At 31.1% G+C, this 16,433-nt stretch overlaps 1 protein-coding gene across 2 annotated transcripts; it reads left to right on the top strand.

The window, feature by feature from the left end:
* Positions 1-12,482: 12,482 nt before the first annotated feature.
* On the top strand, positions 12,483-15,507 carry LOC137833377 (nuclear/nucleolar GTPase 2-like). 2 transcript variants are annotated; one of them, XM_068641730.1, is made up of 7 exons: positions 12,483-12,776; positions 13,133-13,234; positions 13,341-13,445; positions 13,595-13,714; positions 13,877-14,025; positions 14,474-14,503; positions 15,161-15,507. In XM_068641730.1, exons 1-5 carry the CDS (start codon positions 12,714-12,716, stop codon positions 13,916-13,918), a joined length of 432 nt encoding a protein of 143 aa, XP_068497831.1. In that variant the 5' UTR covers positions 12,483-12,713; the 3' UTR covers positions 13,919-14,025; positions 14,474-14,503; positions 15,161-15,507. The 2 variants fall into 2 exon arrangements, with proteins under 2 accessions (XP_068497831.1, XP_068497835.1); XM_068641734.1 differs by having other exon boundaries at positions 13,940-14,025; positions 15,161-15,367.
* Positions 15,508-16,433: the final 926 nt, after the last annotated feature.

The following is a 16,433-nucleotide window of genomic DNA, read 5'->3' as shown; positions in this document are numbered from 1 at the left end:
GATACCATTTGTTTCTAGAAAAAAGAATATTGTTACTTTCACACTTGGTTTGGTTTGAAATAATTAATTAAAAAATATAAATATTTTAACATACGTTTTAAGTACTTATAAATATAAAATTTGTTTTTTTTAAGTCTTCTAGTTTTTATTTTTTGTTATCTCTATAATTTTTATCGATCGTTTCTAATTTTTCTTTAGTCCATAAATAATAATTTATAAGTAATGATGAACTTATGTACTGATTAATAATATGTGGATAAATTTGATTTTTTTCATGCATGAATGACATAATCTTTTCTAAAGTATTAAGTGATATAAATTAAAAACAGTATATTTTGTTGGGACAAACCAATACATAATAAAAAAAATTAGTATATTTATCTAAAAATAAAATTTTCCATATTTTAAGGAGACATGAAAACAAAAGAACTATAGGAACAATATAGAACATAGTTATTAACTATACAATATATGAATATATATATATATATATATATATAAACTATTAAAAAATATTTAAGTTAAATATTAACGACTTATTATTTATATTCTTGTTTTGGGGGTTATTAGTGATACTTTTTCAGATTGACCATCATCACTTTAAAATTAGCTAGAAAAGGAATTTATAATATCTAAGGTCAAAGTAAGAAATCATATGTAGTTTTTAGTTCAATCAAAATTGTAAGTGAAGAATGACTTATAAGTCAATACACGACTTTATATATTCTTCGCATATATTATTGTCATGATTTAGAAGATACGTTAGGTAGAAGATAAAATTTATTTGTAATTAAATATTTTCATTATTCTAGTTAATTTTCCGTTTTATTTCTTTTACGGGGACAACAATATTTCAATTTAGTGGTAAAAGTTCGAGTAATTTAAAAATTCTATCAACACTTATATGCGAATTAATTTTTTAATTTTTGAAAAATTAATTTATTTTTTGAAAAATTAATTTATTTTTTAAAAAATTTAAACCTTATTGAAAAGTGTTGGATTCTTACGCATCTCCTTATGCATGCATTTCAGGATTTTGATAAGTTTGTGTGGGAATAAGGTTCTCGTAAAAGAAAAAAATTTAGTTGGATACTTGGTGTTCTATTTTTTTTTTGTGACTTACACATTAATCATGTGTATTACGTGTTCTTAAAGTTCTTGTGCAACTTAACCATAAGAGGAATCTTAAGCTCCAATGTGAATCACATTAATGAGATGATTTTATCTACATCTTTTTTTTTTAAGTATTTGAATCTGTATGCATGGAAGATGTTTATGTTTTGTCGACACTTAGAAATGATTTTGTTCCGACTTGAGGACAATGGCTTCGTCTTCTTTGTTTGGTTAGGGTTTATGGGGATAGTGAAAGATTAATTTGTAGTGAGATTTGAAGAAAAAGTGATGAAAAAGTGGGGTGGTTTGTAGGTTCAAATGTATCTTGCAAGTTCTTATATTTTTAGTTCAATAAAATTCTTCAACCTATCATAAGGATATTAGAATTTATGATTCTCATATAAATTATGATAAAGTGAGAGACTTATTTTAATTTATGAGAGACTGGTTATTTCTAATACGTTGACGACAGATAAATTTTCACAAAAAAATCATGAAATAGAAACTAATTTTAGAGACAACAAATAATTAGTTGCTATAGTGAATAAATTAGAGACTAAAAAAACATTTGGTTTCTAAATTAGTTTCTATTATTGTTAAATGGTTTCTAAATTGATATCTAATTAACAATCAATGTTTTTGCTACCAAATTTAGAATCTAAATAATTGGTAGTTAAAACCTTGGTAGCTAATTAGATACCAATTTAGAAACTATTTAACAATAATAGAAATTAGTTTATAAACAAAAAAAATAATTTCTAAAATGGTCTCTAATTTAGTCACTATAGCAACTAATTACTTTTGGTTTCTAAAATTAGTTTCTATTTCATGATTTTCTTGTAGTGTTTGAATATAAATTTAACGGGATTTACTATTAGATTTGTTGGAAGATTATTTGGAGTCATCTAACCACAATTATACTATCATCTCTTTGGTTTTAGATGATCTAACACTATGTTAGATGGTTTGCGTTGAATATCATTTTAATTTGATTGTACCTTTCTACCAATTTTATAAATTCTTTTGCACTTTCAATTTTGGGAAGAGCATACCCAATGTTACTTACTATGCTCATTCACATAAATATTAGGCTATGTATTTTTCCAAGTCCAATTAGCTTTCTCTTTATTGCTACTAGCATCAGTAATAGCAGTGTTTTTTAACTTGAAAAGTCAATCAAGATCTAACACACGTAAGTGAAACTGGACTTGTTCACTCCAATCAGAAAAATTCAACCCATTAAAGACTGAAACATACATAGCATGCATATGTAAAGATACATGAATATATATTACAACTATCACATGGTTAAGATTAATACTTTGAGTCATAAATTAAATATGCAATGTAGATTCAAACAAAAAACAAACATTCTATGCATACTAATGTTCTCATTTTGGATGATATTTTAATACACAAGCACATAATGATGTTAATAATAATAATAATATTATTATTTGGTAAGATAGGTGCATTAATTAGAAATACTTATTATCTTTGGATATATAAATAAAGCTAATAATGCATACTCTCACTACCCACAATTATATTCATTAATTATAAAAACAACTAATCAACTTTTAAGTGATTTATAAATGCCTTATAATAATGAATTTCAATTAATCCATAAATTATTTTTTTATAATTTAGTGTCTATTTTATAGATAATTGAAAGAAAATTCATCTTTAATTTAAAATTAAATAAAACTTAAAGATTTAATATTTTTTTTACAATTATAAATATATCATACAATTAATTCTAAAATTAATACAATCCATGAGCAAAATATATACACGCATATTGTAGTTTTCATACATTTTTAGTTTAATAAAACTACTCACATCATAGGAACCTTAGAATCTACGAGGTAAATTATGATAGTGAGAGAGACTTACTTTGATCCATAAAAGACCTAATGAAAAAATAAGTTATTCAATCTCCTTGTTCCCAATCTAACTCTTTGTAGTTACTTTTCTCTCTCACCCTCTTTTTTAATGGTAAATAGTGAGTAACCTTCCTTACAAAGATAGGACCTTTGTTTCCTTGATTTAGCTAATACCTTTACTAATCAATAAGTCATTTTATTTCATTAAATGACATTTAAGGTCATAATTATTCTTCACATAAGCCATATTACTTAATTAATAAATTTATTTTTCTAACATGGTTTAGTTTTATGAAAAGATAGTGGATTTGATTAAGAAGTTTTTTTTTTTATAAAAAGCTTTCATGTTAGGCATCACTATACTACTTGACATCTCAGCTAGGCTGACACCTCAAGTAACAACAATCATTTGTCATCACATGAAAAAAGTATCATTAAAAAAAAGAAAAAACAAAAAAATGGGGGACTAGACCAAAACCCATATGTTAACAAAAACGATACATAGGTAGATTATACCTATTAATAAAGAATTCTAAGAACATACTAGATGGAAGCCTATTATACCAATGAAAGGATTCTCTATGAATAAATCCTAAATTAGCCAACTTATCAGCACATACATTCCCTTCACGAAAAATATGAGTAACCCTAAACTAGCCAACTTATCAGCACACGCATTCCCTTCACGAAAAATGAGTAACCCTAAACCTGATTTTCCACAGTAATTAAGACAAGTATTCCATCGATTACGGAGCATCCAAGACACATTTGTCCTAGCAGTAAACGCAACACAAACCAAGGCAGAGTCACATTCCAGCTAGACATTAGTAAGACCCAACTTTTGAGCTTCCTCCAAAGCATATATAACTCTATAAAATTCAGCAATCAAAACAGTATGAAAACGTCAAGAAACGCAGAGAAAGTTCCAATAAACTCCCCTATACTCCCACGAAAAATACTTCTACAAGCGGCAAGACCTGGATAACCCCTAGCAGCCCCATGAGTGTTAATTTTAACCCAGTCTGGTGAAGGAAACTCCCATCTAACAGGAAGAGGACGTAGAACTTTACCAGTACGAGTGTTAATACCAAAAAACTTGAGCACATTGAAATCGAACATATCATTCTTCATTGAAGCTTTAGATGAATTACCCACTAGACAAGTTAAATCTTTAATAACCAAAATAGCCCTAGAAACCTCAATCTTATCCTGAAAACGAGCATAATTCCTTATACGCCGTATCATCCAAATAGAAAAAGTTTTCACAGCTAGCTTAACCAATTTAACCAACGGAATATCATCACTCTTAATAAAAGAAAGAAGATCATCCTTATTAGAGAAATCATAAGTAGGAAAAATGTGTCGAACCCAACTCCAAAATACGCAAAACATTAACACATTAAAAAAATAAATGTTGAATAGATTTTTCGTGTTTTTCACAAAGCGTACACATAGAACAAATATGCATATCTTTATTTTGAATATGCTAATATGTAGGAAGCCGCGCATGAAAAACTTTCCAAAGGACAAGAGTTTTGGAAGGCGGAATATATGAAGACCAAATAAATTTATCCCAACCACAGGAAACCCTTGGATCCAAGAAAAAAGTCCTAGCTGATTTAAGAGTGAGACGCCCAAACTCATCTAGAATCCAATTAAGAATATCCTGTTCCGCCCTAACCATGATATGACTAAAAAGATGAGACATCTGCTGTAAAAACAATGGAATATTCCAATCACCACCTGTCCAAAACGGAGATACTGTATCCGGAATACTAGCACCATCAACTAATCTTGCAATATTTGCTAAAGAAGTAGTAACACACCATTTATCATTCCAAAAATTAATAAAAGAACCTGTACCAAGGTTGGTAGGTTGTTTTTAGTGTAATTTTAAAATTGCTCTTAGGTGAATTTTTAAAATATAAATATGTTATAGTTAAAAAAAGTTGAAACAATAAAAATAAATTATTTCTTAGAAAAAATAATTATTTAAAACTATTATTTAACAATTTATATTAATAACTGTAAAAAAATTAAAAAAACCAAATATTAGATATATAATTAAATTAAAAATTTATTAAATAATCCCAACAAATCCACCAATTTCTCCTTTTTATCACACTTCATTTTATCTTTCAAAACTTATAAATTATTTTTACCTGCTTTGTTATATTTTGCACGTCTATAATATAACAACTATACCAATAACATCTCTCTTTCTCTTGTTTCTTTTTGTTTTATTCATTGGTTTGGATCTATTAATTGTCATGTTTTCATCTGTGTATTTTTTTTTATTTTTTTTTTCGGTTTGAAAAGTTTTTATTCTATCTGGTGAAATTTACTTTAATTTTTGAAGGTTTAAGCCTTTATTTGGCTTTTTTGTGCACCTTTTTTGTTGACACTTTCTGTCCACAGATTTCGGCTCATTCTTTCCTCTCACGTCATAAAGAGGTTAAAGTCTTCATTATTGCAAAAGTAAAAACTTTATGTTGCTTAGTTTTTTTACTTTTTAAAAAATTTAAAAGTGGGTGGTAAATGAGATTGTGTATATAAAGTTGTGGATTTTATTTGTGATTTTGTTGACTTTACTTCCACATGTAATATAAGAAAGAGGTTTAATTCTTTTTACTATTTATTTTATTTATTTATTTTTGTCTTTTATTAATATAAATACTTAGAACTTTAACTTTATCTATAAAAATTTAGATTTGGCTTTGTGAGAGATCCTTCGTCCGTGAACATTAATATTGTGTATTCTATATATGACTGCTAGCTTCTCTTTCTTGTTATTCTTCTTTCTGGTTAGAGTTCTTCTTACTCTGTTCGGGATTCAATTTATTTTCGATCTTTTTGGTTTTGGGTCTTTTTGATAAGGTTCTTGCTATTATATTCTAACGTCCAAAATTGGATTTGAATACAAGATAATAGTTTAGGATGAAAATTGTATTATCTTTAATATTAGAGTGTTGACCTATTTATAATAATAAGGTTGGATATTTGATTGTACAAATAGATAAATCAGGTGCAATACTGTTTAAACATCCCTTAATAATAATTTATGGGTGTTTAATATGTAATAATTTTTAATAATGTTGTTATTTTTTTTATTGTTTGAGAGGAGGTTCGTGAGAAGTTTCGAGATGCCGAGTAGTTGGGTATGTCTCGGGCATTCAACAACTCAGTACTACACTTACTCCTAGACTTGAGTGTAACGAAGAGTCTAAATTTGAAGTTTTCTTCTTTGGTTAGTCGATACATGGTTGCTTGGTCGATTATGTTACATAGTCTGGTTTGACGATATTTTGTTTTGAAAGAAAAGTTCATTTCTTTGTATAATCGATGTTGATACATGACCGACTTGTTGACATTCTATCGACCTATAGGTATATAGGCCGCCTGGGCCCAAGTGGGAGTATCTTACGAAGGATTTAGAACAATAACTTTGGATTTGTGTATTAGAGGATGTGAAAGGTCGCGTGATCTTAATCGTTGGTAACGAGATGATCTGACAATTGAGGTTGGTCGTGACGGTTCGTCTTCGATTGTTTTGTGCCTGTACATAGTGTGTGATGGATTCCACATTTCATCCAATTTCTTTTCCTTTTTTATGAGAGTTCGAGAGTGTGTCGGTCGAAGAGTCTTCCTATAGGTAACAATGTCTTCCCTTTTTCCTAGAAGTTCGTTTTCATCCAAGTGGGGAGTGTGGGTAAGGGGTTGCGAAATTAATTTGCAAATATCAATTCCAGCTCTAGTGACTCTGAAACACTAGTAGGTCATCTTAGGTTAGTTGTGAGTCTATAGGTGGGGTTGACGTGGTGTTGAAGTCGTTGCCTCCCGTGTCCTCGGGTGAGGTCGAGAAGTCAGCCGATAATGGAATTGGAGAGTTCGACTATTCATGGGTAGATGACCGAGTACGGGAGTTCTTCTCAAAATATCAACATGCCTCCATGTTTCAATCTTTTGCTGAGAGTGTAGAAATGCTTGAAGACAACATTATGAATGGTATAGTTTCCTTATGAAAGTGCAAGGCCTTGGATGAGAAGGTTCGTCCGAGGATTTCTTTTATTTTTATTCTTGTCTAATAACACATGTTCACGTCCGATTTCCATTACATGAGTTCACTATGGGAGTCTTATGTAGTTTAAATGTTACAGCAATCCAGTTGCACCCGAACAATAGATCGTGACACTTGTTACTGTCATCCCCGCTCCCAAAATTTTTTGTCCCCCAACCAATCTAAAAAAGAAGTTGAAGAACAAGGGGAAAGTGCACGAAAAGTCGGCAAAGTGGAATTCCGATCATTCATCTTCGAGGAGGTCCCCTAAGCGAGTAAAAAGGGGTCCCGAGGGACCACCGACACTTCTTTGGTCACAATCACCATGTGGCTGAGTAGGTTGCGATCAACTTGAACCCATACGAGCAAGAGGCCTACGTGTTGACCAAACCGAATGAGCTCCATGACGCATTCAATGAGTTGCGCTCCTGGAATTTGGTTCTTGACAAGCAAATGGCCTCCGAATTGGTAAAAATAGACAAATGCTTTGTTGAGGTCAAGAAGTTACAAGCTCAATTGAACAAGTCAACCACCTCGCTACAATATGCCTTAGACACTAACAACATCCTTTATAACAAGAACAAAGAGATGGAGAGTGAGTTGTCATTGTTGAGAGTCGATCTTGACAATTGGCAGCAATAGTTCCTTGAGGCTTCACTTTCTTGAACATGTAGCTTGTTCATATCCAACTCATGTTCTCTAAGCTTTCCAAACAAAGAAGTTGTAGTCAAAGATGTTAATCTTTGGATTCTAAGATGGTTGTGACTTTCGGTTGCCAAGATCTATCAAGACACTTGAGGATTTTGATGTTTAACTCTTCTTTGTCAAAGATCATTCTAAGACTCATAAGGTGATTGACAATATGAGTGAATCACTTTTGCACATCCGCAATTGATTCTCCTTTCAGCATCCTGAACATCTCAAGGGGACAACCAATGTTGGTCTACGGTATCCTTCTCACCCTCCTATACATTTAATTGAATATTCTGATTCTGATTTTGTAGGGTGTAAGCTAGACCGAAAAATTACAAGTGGGACTTGTCATCTTCTTGGTTCAAGTCTTATTTCTTGACATAACAAGAAGCAAGCTTGTGTGATTCTTTCCACTGCAGAGGCTGAATACATAGTTGTTGGAAGCTCTTGTGCACAAATTCTTTGGCTCAAACAACAACTAGAAGATTTTAGGTTAAAGGTTAGCAAGGTGCCTTTGCTTTGTGACAACACAAGTGTTATAAATCTCACAAAAAATCAGATTCAACACTCAAGAACAAAGCACATTGAGATCTGTCATCACTTCATAAGGGATCATGTGAACAATGGAGATTCTGAAGTGAAATTCATTGAAACAGGGATGCAACTTGCATATATTTTCACAAAGCCTTTGCCAAAAGACAGGTTTTTCTTTTTAAGAAATGAGTTAGGTATTCTTGATTCTCAAACTCTTTCTTGATTCTGTTTTACCCTTTCTTCATTCTATTTGTGAAGACAAATAGGGGGAGAAGGTGTGGTTAATGTGTTGTGTAACCTGCAGCAAAACTAATCTTGAATGGTTTATATTATACTGTTTAACATGTTAAATCTGCTGCTGCACACACTGGTTTTTGGACTGGTTTTTCTGCTCAAATGGTTATGCATAAAACTGGTTTGTGTGTCTTCATAACCTGCTGTTATATATGCTCTGTATTTGCATAGAATCTGTTTTGCAGGTGCTAGATCAGATTCAAATAGAACAATACAAGCAACCAGGGATTTGTCTTCATCAAATAGGGGGAGTTTGTTGATTAAGGATGATCTTGTGCTTTGATGTCTCAAAATCCATGAAGTTTGGTAGAAGGCTGAGTTGTTGCTTGTGTGGGTGGGTTTTGGGTAGATTAAATGTGTAATCCACTCTTTGTTTGAATCTAAAACTGATTTGAATCAAAACCTTTTTGAAAAACATTGTTTTCTAAAGAAGTGGAAAAACAACCTGTTGTTTTGTCGTTTTAATCGGTTGTTCGACACTTAGTGGTTTTTTAAAAGGGTTTGAAGCTGTTTGACTTGGTTGAATTTGCTGTCAAACCAATTCAATCAGTTGTTTCGAGAATTCAACCGATTATTTTTTGAAAATCCATAACAGATTTATGTTAAGTTTGGTAAATCAGCTTTAAATGATTTATATTTGTTTTGGCTCCTGCTTTAAATGTTTTTAACAAACCTTTGGAGTATATAAAAGGTTATTTTACGCTCCTAAAGGCATTGGAACAATTTAGACAATTCAGATTGAGAAAACAGATTTGAGTTTTCAAGATTTACTTCAAGCTTTTGGATTTTCACAAAGGAGTGAAATAAGATTGATGTGTAATCTTTCACTTTGATATTGATAAGGTGTAATCCTTTCTTTATCTCTTGTATTTCTGAATATTTATGGTGTAAGCAGACTCAGAGGGTGTTCTGAATTATGTGGTGTAGTTTTCCAAAGGAAGTGTGTGGCTTGAGGTGTTCAAGGTGACTTCTTTGGTGTGGTTGTTTGTAATCTAAATTTTGATTGCATAGTAGATAGCCAGGGGTGTCTGGGGTCTGGATATAGCTATTGGAATAAGAGTAAACCAATATAAATTGGTTGCATGTTTATCTTTTTCCCTAAACTCATTATTTTATGCTTTTATGTTGTTTTAATCAATGCTGATAAAAACAACCGGTTGAATAGCAAAAACAACCGGTTGAATTTCTGAAAATCAACTTAAACAATTTTGTTTTCTTGTTTCCTTGATTTCTTTCTCTATGATTCTGCATTGGAGTTCATTATACCTTCAAAGTTTGCAAAAATATTTTATAAACAATTTATTCCCCTCTTGTTTAAGGCTGTATATTCTAACACTCAACCCACAACCGCGCACCCTCAATCTTCCCCTATAAACAAACCCTAAAATTAAAATTTCCCAACCCTCAAATCCACAACCGTGTACTCTAACAACACAACCCAACCTAATCGCAGACTTGAACGGGACTGCAATAAGGAGCGAAGAAGTGCAAGGAAGTGCGGCGAGGCGAGGCACAGTGGAGGCGAGGTGCGGAGATTTGAGACTGCCAAAACACAAGGACAAGGACTTCAACTCGCGAGTTTGCACCGAATTCAGCGAGTCTGTTCGAGAGAGTTTAAGAGGGGGTTTTGACCATCATGGGTTTTTTTTTTCCGTTTTTACCAAAATGGGGTCGCTTTCAAAAAAATTACAAATCTAGGCAAGTCGTGCCAACTTGGCACGACTTCATATGTAGAAGTCGTGCCAAGTTGGCATGATTTTTTCACGTCAGCCTGAAGTCGTGCCAACTTGACACACACACACACACACACACACACACACACACATATATATATATATATATATAATTTTCTTGTAACATTTTCTTATTTACATATTGAGTAGTAAGTTATGTAATGTTTAAAATTAATTTGATACATAATTTTCTAAGGGTGTTAGTTTTAAGCAATAAAAAATGAATAATTGTGTATGAATCATGTTTGACGCTAATGTAATATATTAATTTGGTTATTAGATTAATAAAAAATATAAAAAAATTGTTATTGCATTTGGAAATTAATAGAAATGAGAATTAATTATTTGGAAAATAAATAGAGAATTGTGGGGAGTTTCAATATATATTTATTTAAAAACAAGAAAATTTAAAAAAAGATGATGTGGACAAAGTCGTGCCAACTTGGCATGACTTCAGGTTAACGTGGTAGAAGTCGCGCTAAGTTAACACGACTTTAGACTGACGTGGCAAAATCGTGCCAAGTTGACACGACTTGCCTCAGATTTATAATCTTTTTTACAACGACCCCATTTTGGTAAAAACAAAAAAAAAAGCTCCATGATGATCAAAAAACCGTTTAAAAGTCAACTCGCGAGTTTGATAACCTTAGTACTAACTCTTCCTCTATCTCAATCTATCAATGAAATGGCCATTTTATGGACACATATGCTTTCATTTTCCAAAGTAGACATTGAGAATTTGAATGTCCCCTGTTGAATAGACTAGACGAATGAAAATGGACTAGCACTGAAAGTTTACACCACTCTTTTCCCATTTGTTTTGGAAGCATTTTGATTAGGCCATGTTTGGAAGGCCTTTAGATAATATAGTGATTATTGACTCACCACAAACCTTACCACCGTCCACTCTACTTTGCTTAGAAAGAGATAACAACAAACAGTAGAGTTTGGATATTTTTCATAATAATATTATGGTTCTGTTTAAATAATCATCTTCATAAGTATTTCTAAATAAACAAAAAAAGAAATTAAATCGAATCGAACTTATTCCATAAATTAAAATAATGTACATTTGGTTTTAGAAAAGTTGAATGAAAAATCTTCAATTAAAGTTAAGTCTAACATATAAAACTTGACTCATTTTACACTTTTTTACAAGTGTTTGAAGAAATTTATTTAAATATAAAATAAGTGTTGAATGGATTTACATGTCTTTAGTCTACGAGGGTAAACAACATAGGTTTTTTCTTTATGTTAAAACTGGAAACACACTTTATTTAGTAATAGTAACATCAACCTAAAACAAGTATTTCAGGACATTTAGTTTAATCATTCACACTTGCTTTCACTGTTGAACCAAGAGCTTGCTACATCCAATTTAACAGATAATGAAGTATGAAATTATTAGTACCATTCTTACTATGGTTATGTAAAGTGTGGTTGTAGCATACTTCATCATTCTTCTATTAATTGATTCTCTAGATTTGTTAGAGGAGTTAAATTACACATGTCAGCAATGTACAATATCAATAACAATACTTGTGTTTGAAGGCTAAAATACAAAACTAATACTGGGATTTAGAGAGGAAGAGTTACAAGATAAGAGTGAGATCAAAATCATGTTAATCAAAAGTAACTTTGCTACCTCTAAACCATACTACATATTCTATCCTCTATTCCAGGTCATATCCAAACTGCTGTAGATACTGACAAGGTAAGAAACCAACTCATCTCTCTTTCTCTTTGGACTGCAATGGCGTAGAAGCAAGAGAAGAAGGTGAAAGGATGGTTTCTCTGTGAATTTGTAGGGTGGATGAGCAACGGGGTTGTGTTGTTATCTTTAAAAGTTTAGAACCTGTTTGCTGGTGTGTATGTTCTGAGAAAAACTATTTTTGAGTGAAAAAATTCATAAGGGTTACATAAGTTTCTCCGAATAAGTATATCTCAAGAACAAAGAAGGTTATTTATTTATGTCTTGTTAACTCTTTTTCTAAAGTAGTTTACTATTCTAAAAGTTATCTGTCCTACATTTCACCAGATCACTTAAGAAAACAGGAGATGGGAAATGTTTTTGTAGAAATTAGAAAGTTATATTATTAAATTGAGATTTTGTTTCTTATCTAAGCACCCCTTGGTCTATTAGTTGTTTTATGATGGTGCACTTAACATATTCACTCAATTGAAACTGAATAGTAACTTTTTTTTGTTTATTTTGTGGTAATTCTTGTTTTATGTGATCTGTAGTTTCTTTCTACAAATTAATTGTGCTTTACTTAGTGTGAGATTATTGTCATTCCTTCTTTGCTATGGTATTTTGCAGATGTTTTTGAACAGAAGCGTGGTTCTAGTGCATCTGGAGAAGCTGATGATGGGGATGGATTTAGAGATTTAGTGTGACATACCATGTTCGAAAAGGGTCAAAGTAAGCTTTACAAAGTGATAGATTCTTCTGATGTTGTTGTACAGGTAGCATCTCCTTTTTCTTTAGATGTTCTCGTGTCTATGTTTCTGCAATGGTGTGCATGTGTTTGTTTCAATTAGATATGATTGTGCCACAGAAAAAATGTGCTCTATGATAGGCATTTCTGATATGTTGCTCTGTCAGTGTAAGGTCACTTTTAGGTCTTACTTCAAATTTGAAAAAATGTCTTGGTTAATATTTTCCATTTTTAAAGCAACTTTCTTTTTGTGTTCCTTTTGTGCTTGGTTTAGATAAAGGGTCTATGGTAGGTCAGATTTCTTTGAACACAAGTCCTTGAAGTTGTCCAACAGATCCATCTTCTCTTCCTCAAAGTTTGAATACTTTATGTATCCTAATGCAGGTTCTAGATGCGAGGGATCCACAAGGCACAAGATGTTACCATTTAGAGAAGCATTTGAAGGAAAATTGTAAGCACAAACACATGGTGCTTTTATTGAACAAGGTTAGTGACAGCATGATTTGTTTTTAACATTACTCTAACATGTTAAGTGCCCTATATTGCTATTATGTGACTTAAAGCAAGCTTAATTTTATTTCCCCCTTTTCAGTGTGATCTAGTTCCTGCTTGGGCAACAAAAGGATGGCTTAGAGTTTTGTCTAAAGAATTTCCAACTCTGGCATTCCATGCAAACATTAACAAGTCCTTTGGAAAAGTATTTCTGATACACTTGATCTTCATTTAATTTGTTTGCTTTATGTGCCAATTTTGTTAATTTATGAAAGAAATATAACTGAAACTTGATATAGCTATTCTGCATCTCCTGCTATGTGCTATTTTCTTATTTGTCATTATTGTGCATAGGGTTCTCTTCTATCTGTACTTAGACAATTTGCACGTTTGAAACGGGATAAGCAAGCAATATCTGTTGGATATCCAAATGTTGGGAAGTCATCAGTAATCAACACTTTGCGTACAAAGAATGTAATACTTCTATCTCCTTTAATGCTTAAGCTGTTGTTTATGCATTTATGTGGACATGAATGCACGCATAGAATCACTAATCTTGTTTAGTTTTAAATTATTGTTGTGGAATAATCACTTTAACAAATTGACTAACATGTATCCAATTATATGTTATAAAAGGCCTGCAAAGTTGCTCCAATTCCAGGGGAAACGAAAGTCTAATCTTTTTGATTGATTGTCCAGGTGTAGTCTACCACAACAAGGATTCTGAAACAGATGTTGTGTTAAAGGTTAAAGGGTGTGGTATGTTACCTTCTGCTTATATTCAGGTAAACGACACAGTAGTTATTCTGTTAAAAAACTTTGATGTTATTAAAATATGATGGTGGTCAATTTTGTTTCTTCTCCCTTGTTGATTTGTCAGAATGGTGGCTATCCATTGGTGATATGTGATAGTATACTTGAGTGAGATGAAGTTAGTTTCAACCTGGCATCTCCTGAACCATCATAGCTTTTATTTGCTCACGTGATATTCTATTGTCATTTTTAGGACTCCTGAACCATCATAGATTGATATTCTAGTTTCAAACTAAGTGTGTCCTTTTGTATTCATGTGTTGGTTTGATGAAAATATCCTAAGTTTGCCAATCATATGATCATTCTGCATCTCTGATAGGAGCTGTAGTAGTTGATACAGAACATTTTTATGCCATGGCATACAAGCAAAATTATAGGCAAACGAAGCTGACAGTATTATATCATGACTTCTTACTGCAGCTTTGCAAATCAAGTGGCAAACTTCTGAAGGTGTTCTTTTTTTAGTTAATCTGAATTCTTACACTACAAGAAAACCAAGAAATAGAAACTAATTTTTAGATACTAAAATAATTAGTTGCAATAGTAACTAAATTAGAAACCCTTTTAAAAACTAAAAGAAAAAATTGGTTTCTAAATTAGTTTATATTATTGTTAAATAGTTTCTAAATTATTAGCAACCAAGGTTTTAACTACCAATTATTTAGTTTCTAAATTTGGTAGCAAAAACATTGGTTGCTAATTAGATGTCAAATTAGAGACCATTTTAGAAACGAAAAAAAATTTGGTTCTAAATTAGTTTCTATTGTTGTTAAATAGTTTCCAAATTATTAGCAACCAAGGTTTTAACTACCAATTATTTAGTTTCTAAATTTGGTAGCAAAAACTTTGACTGCTAATTAGATATCAATTTAGAAACTATGTAACAATAAAATAAACTAATGTAAAAACTATTTTTTTTAGTTTTTAAAATGATCTTTAATTTAGTTACTATTGCAACTAATTATTTTGGTTTTTAAAAATTGATTTTTATTTCATGATGATTTTAGTGTTAGTTTAATATCTAAGTTTTGGCTCTGCTCAATTGGGCCAATGGAGTGAGACTTCTGTGTGACTGGGTCCTATATTGGTTGTCTGATGACTAAGCAGGAAGAAGAGTCTGAGGAACCTAATGTTAATGGGGTTGACATAGATGATGCAGTTGATGGCAATGAAGCATCTGCTGCTATTAAGAACATGCAGAAGGTTTTAGTTTGTTGAGCATTGGTTTTATTTGGTTATTATTTCAGCATTAATTTGATCGATATAGCTTTGTTCCTTGCTTGAAATAATTAATATAGATTTTTCAACATTTAATAGGGTTCCAATAATTCACAAATGTACACCCAAGCTTTGAACAGCCTGGCTAGAAAAGGTTGGTGAAGATAACCATCACCCTATTCATCCATCCAATCTTCTTCAAGTTGCTATTCAAAAAGAAAAATGATTTTTTGACATCCCATTTTTCCTTTGTTGCAGATTACAACGTTTTAAGTGTTGGATTACTTATATAATAGGAGTATTTTTTAAAATAATAAGACATAAAATGAATCTTATTTAGTGCATTGGGTGTCAAATTATCACCACTCATTTTAAAAAGGACAAACATGCATGCAGACTCCATCTTCCTTCGTACTCACAAATATATAAAATTGTAAAAATATAAGAACTGACTTTCATGATTGCTTTTTATAGGTCGAGCTTTTTCACCTCCTTAAAACGGACATTCATCAAGTAAATATCAGGTTAAATGAGTCTCTTTCACTATTATTAGAATTAAGAAGGAAACTTTGAAATTAAATCTTATAAAACTAATTTATAAGATGAGATTTATATCTATTTAATGAATTATAAGTTTTATTCAATCTTTATAATCAGTTTATGAGATGAAATTTGTATTTGTTTATATACTATCTTTAACTATAAATTATCTCGACTATGTGAGACTTTCCAGTTATACTCATTCTAGATAAGTATATATAAAGTAAAAACTCCCTTCACTAAATAACTTTTAGACTAAATTACATAAAAATACATTCACCATATTTGTTTATGTTTTCAAGTTAACTTTTTTTTATCTTTTCAAAATATTACTAATACTAGTTATAGATTAAATTTGGTATTTATCCATTACATTAATATTTTCTTATGTTTTTTAAAAATATAATGTTTGGGACATTGTTGTAAATGCTAAAAATCACTAGATTATATGCATCTAGGAAAACCTTAGGGAGATGAATATAATTCACTTAATTCTCTTTATGAATATTAAATTTTTTAATAATTTTGATTCAGTAGTTACGCTTATAAATTTATGTAATTTAAAAATTAAATAATGTTTTATCTAAACATCATTTTCATGTCTGATGAACTTTATAGAATA

The sequence above is a fragment of the Phaseolus vulgaris genome, chromosome 11 (assembly GCF_000499845.2).
Source record: "Phaseolus vulgaris cultivar G19833 chromosome 11, P. vulgaris v2.0, whole genome shotgun sequence".
NCBI lineage: Eukaryota > Viridiplantae > Streptophyta > Magnoliopsida > Fabales > Fabaceae > Phaseolus > Phaseolus vulgaris.
Note: the sequence above shows the minus strand (reverse complement) of the source record. Positions and strands in the feature narration are given on the sequence as shown.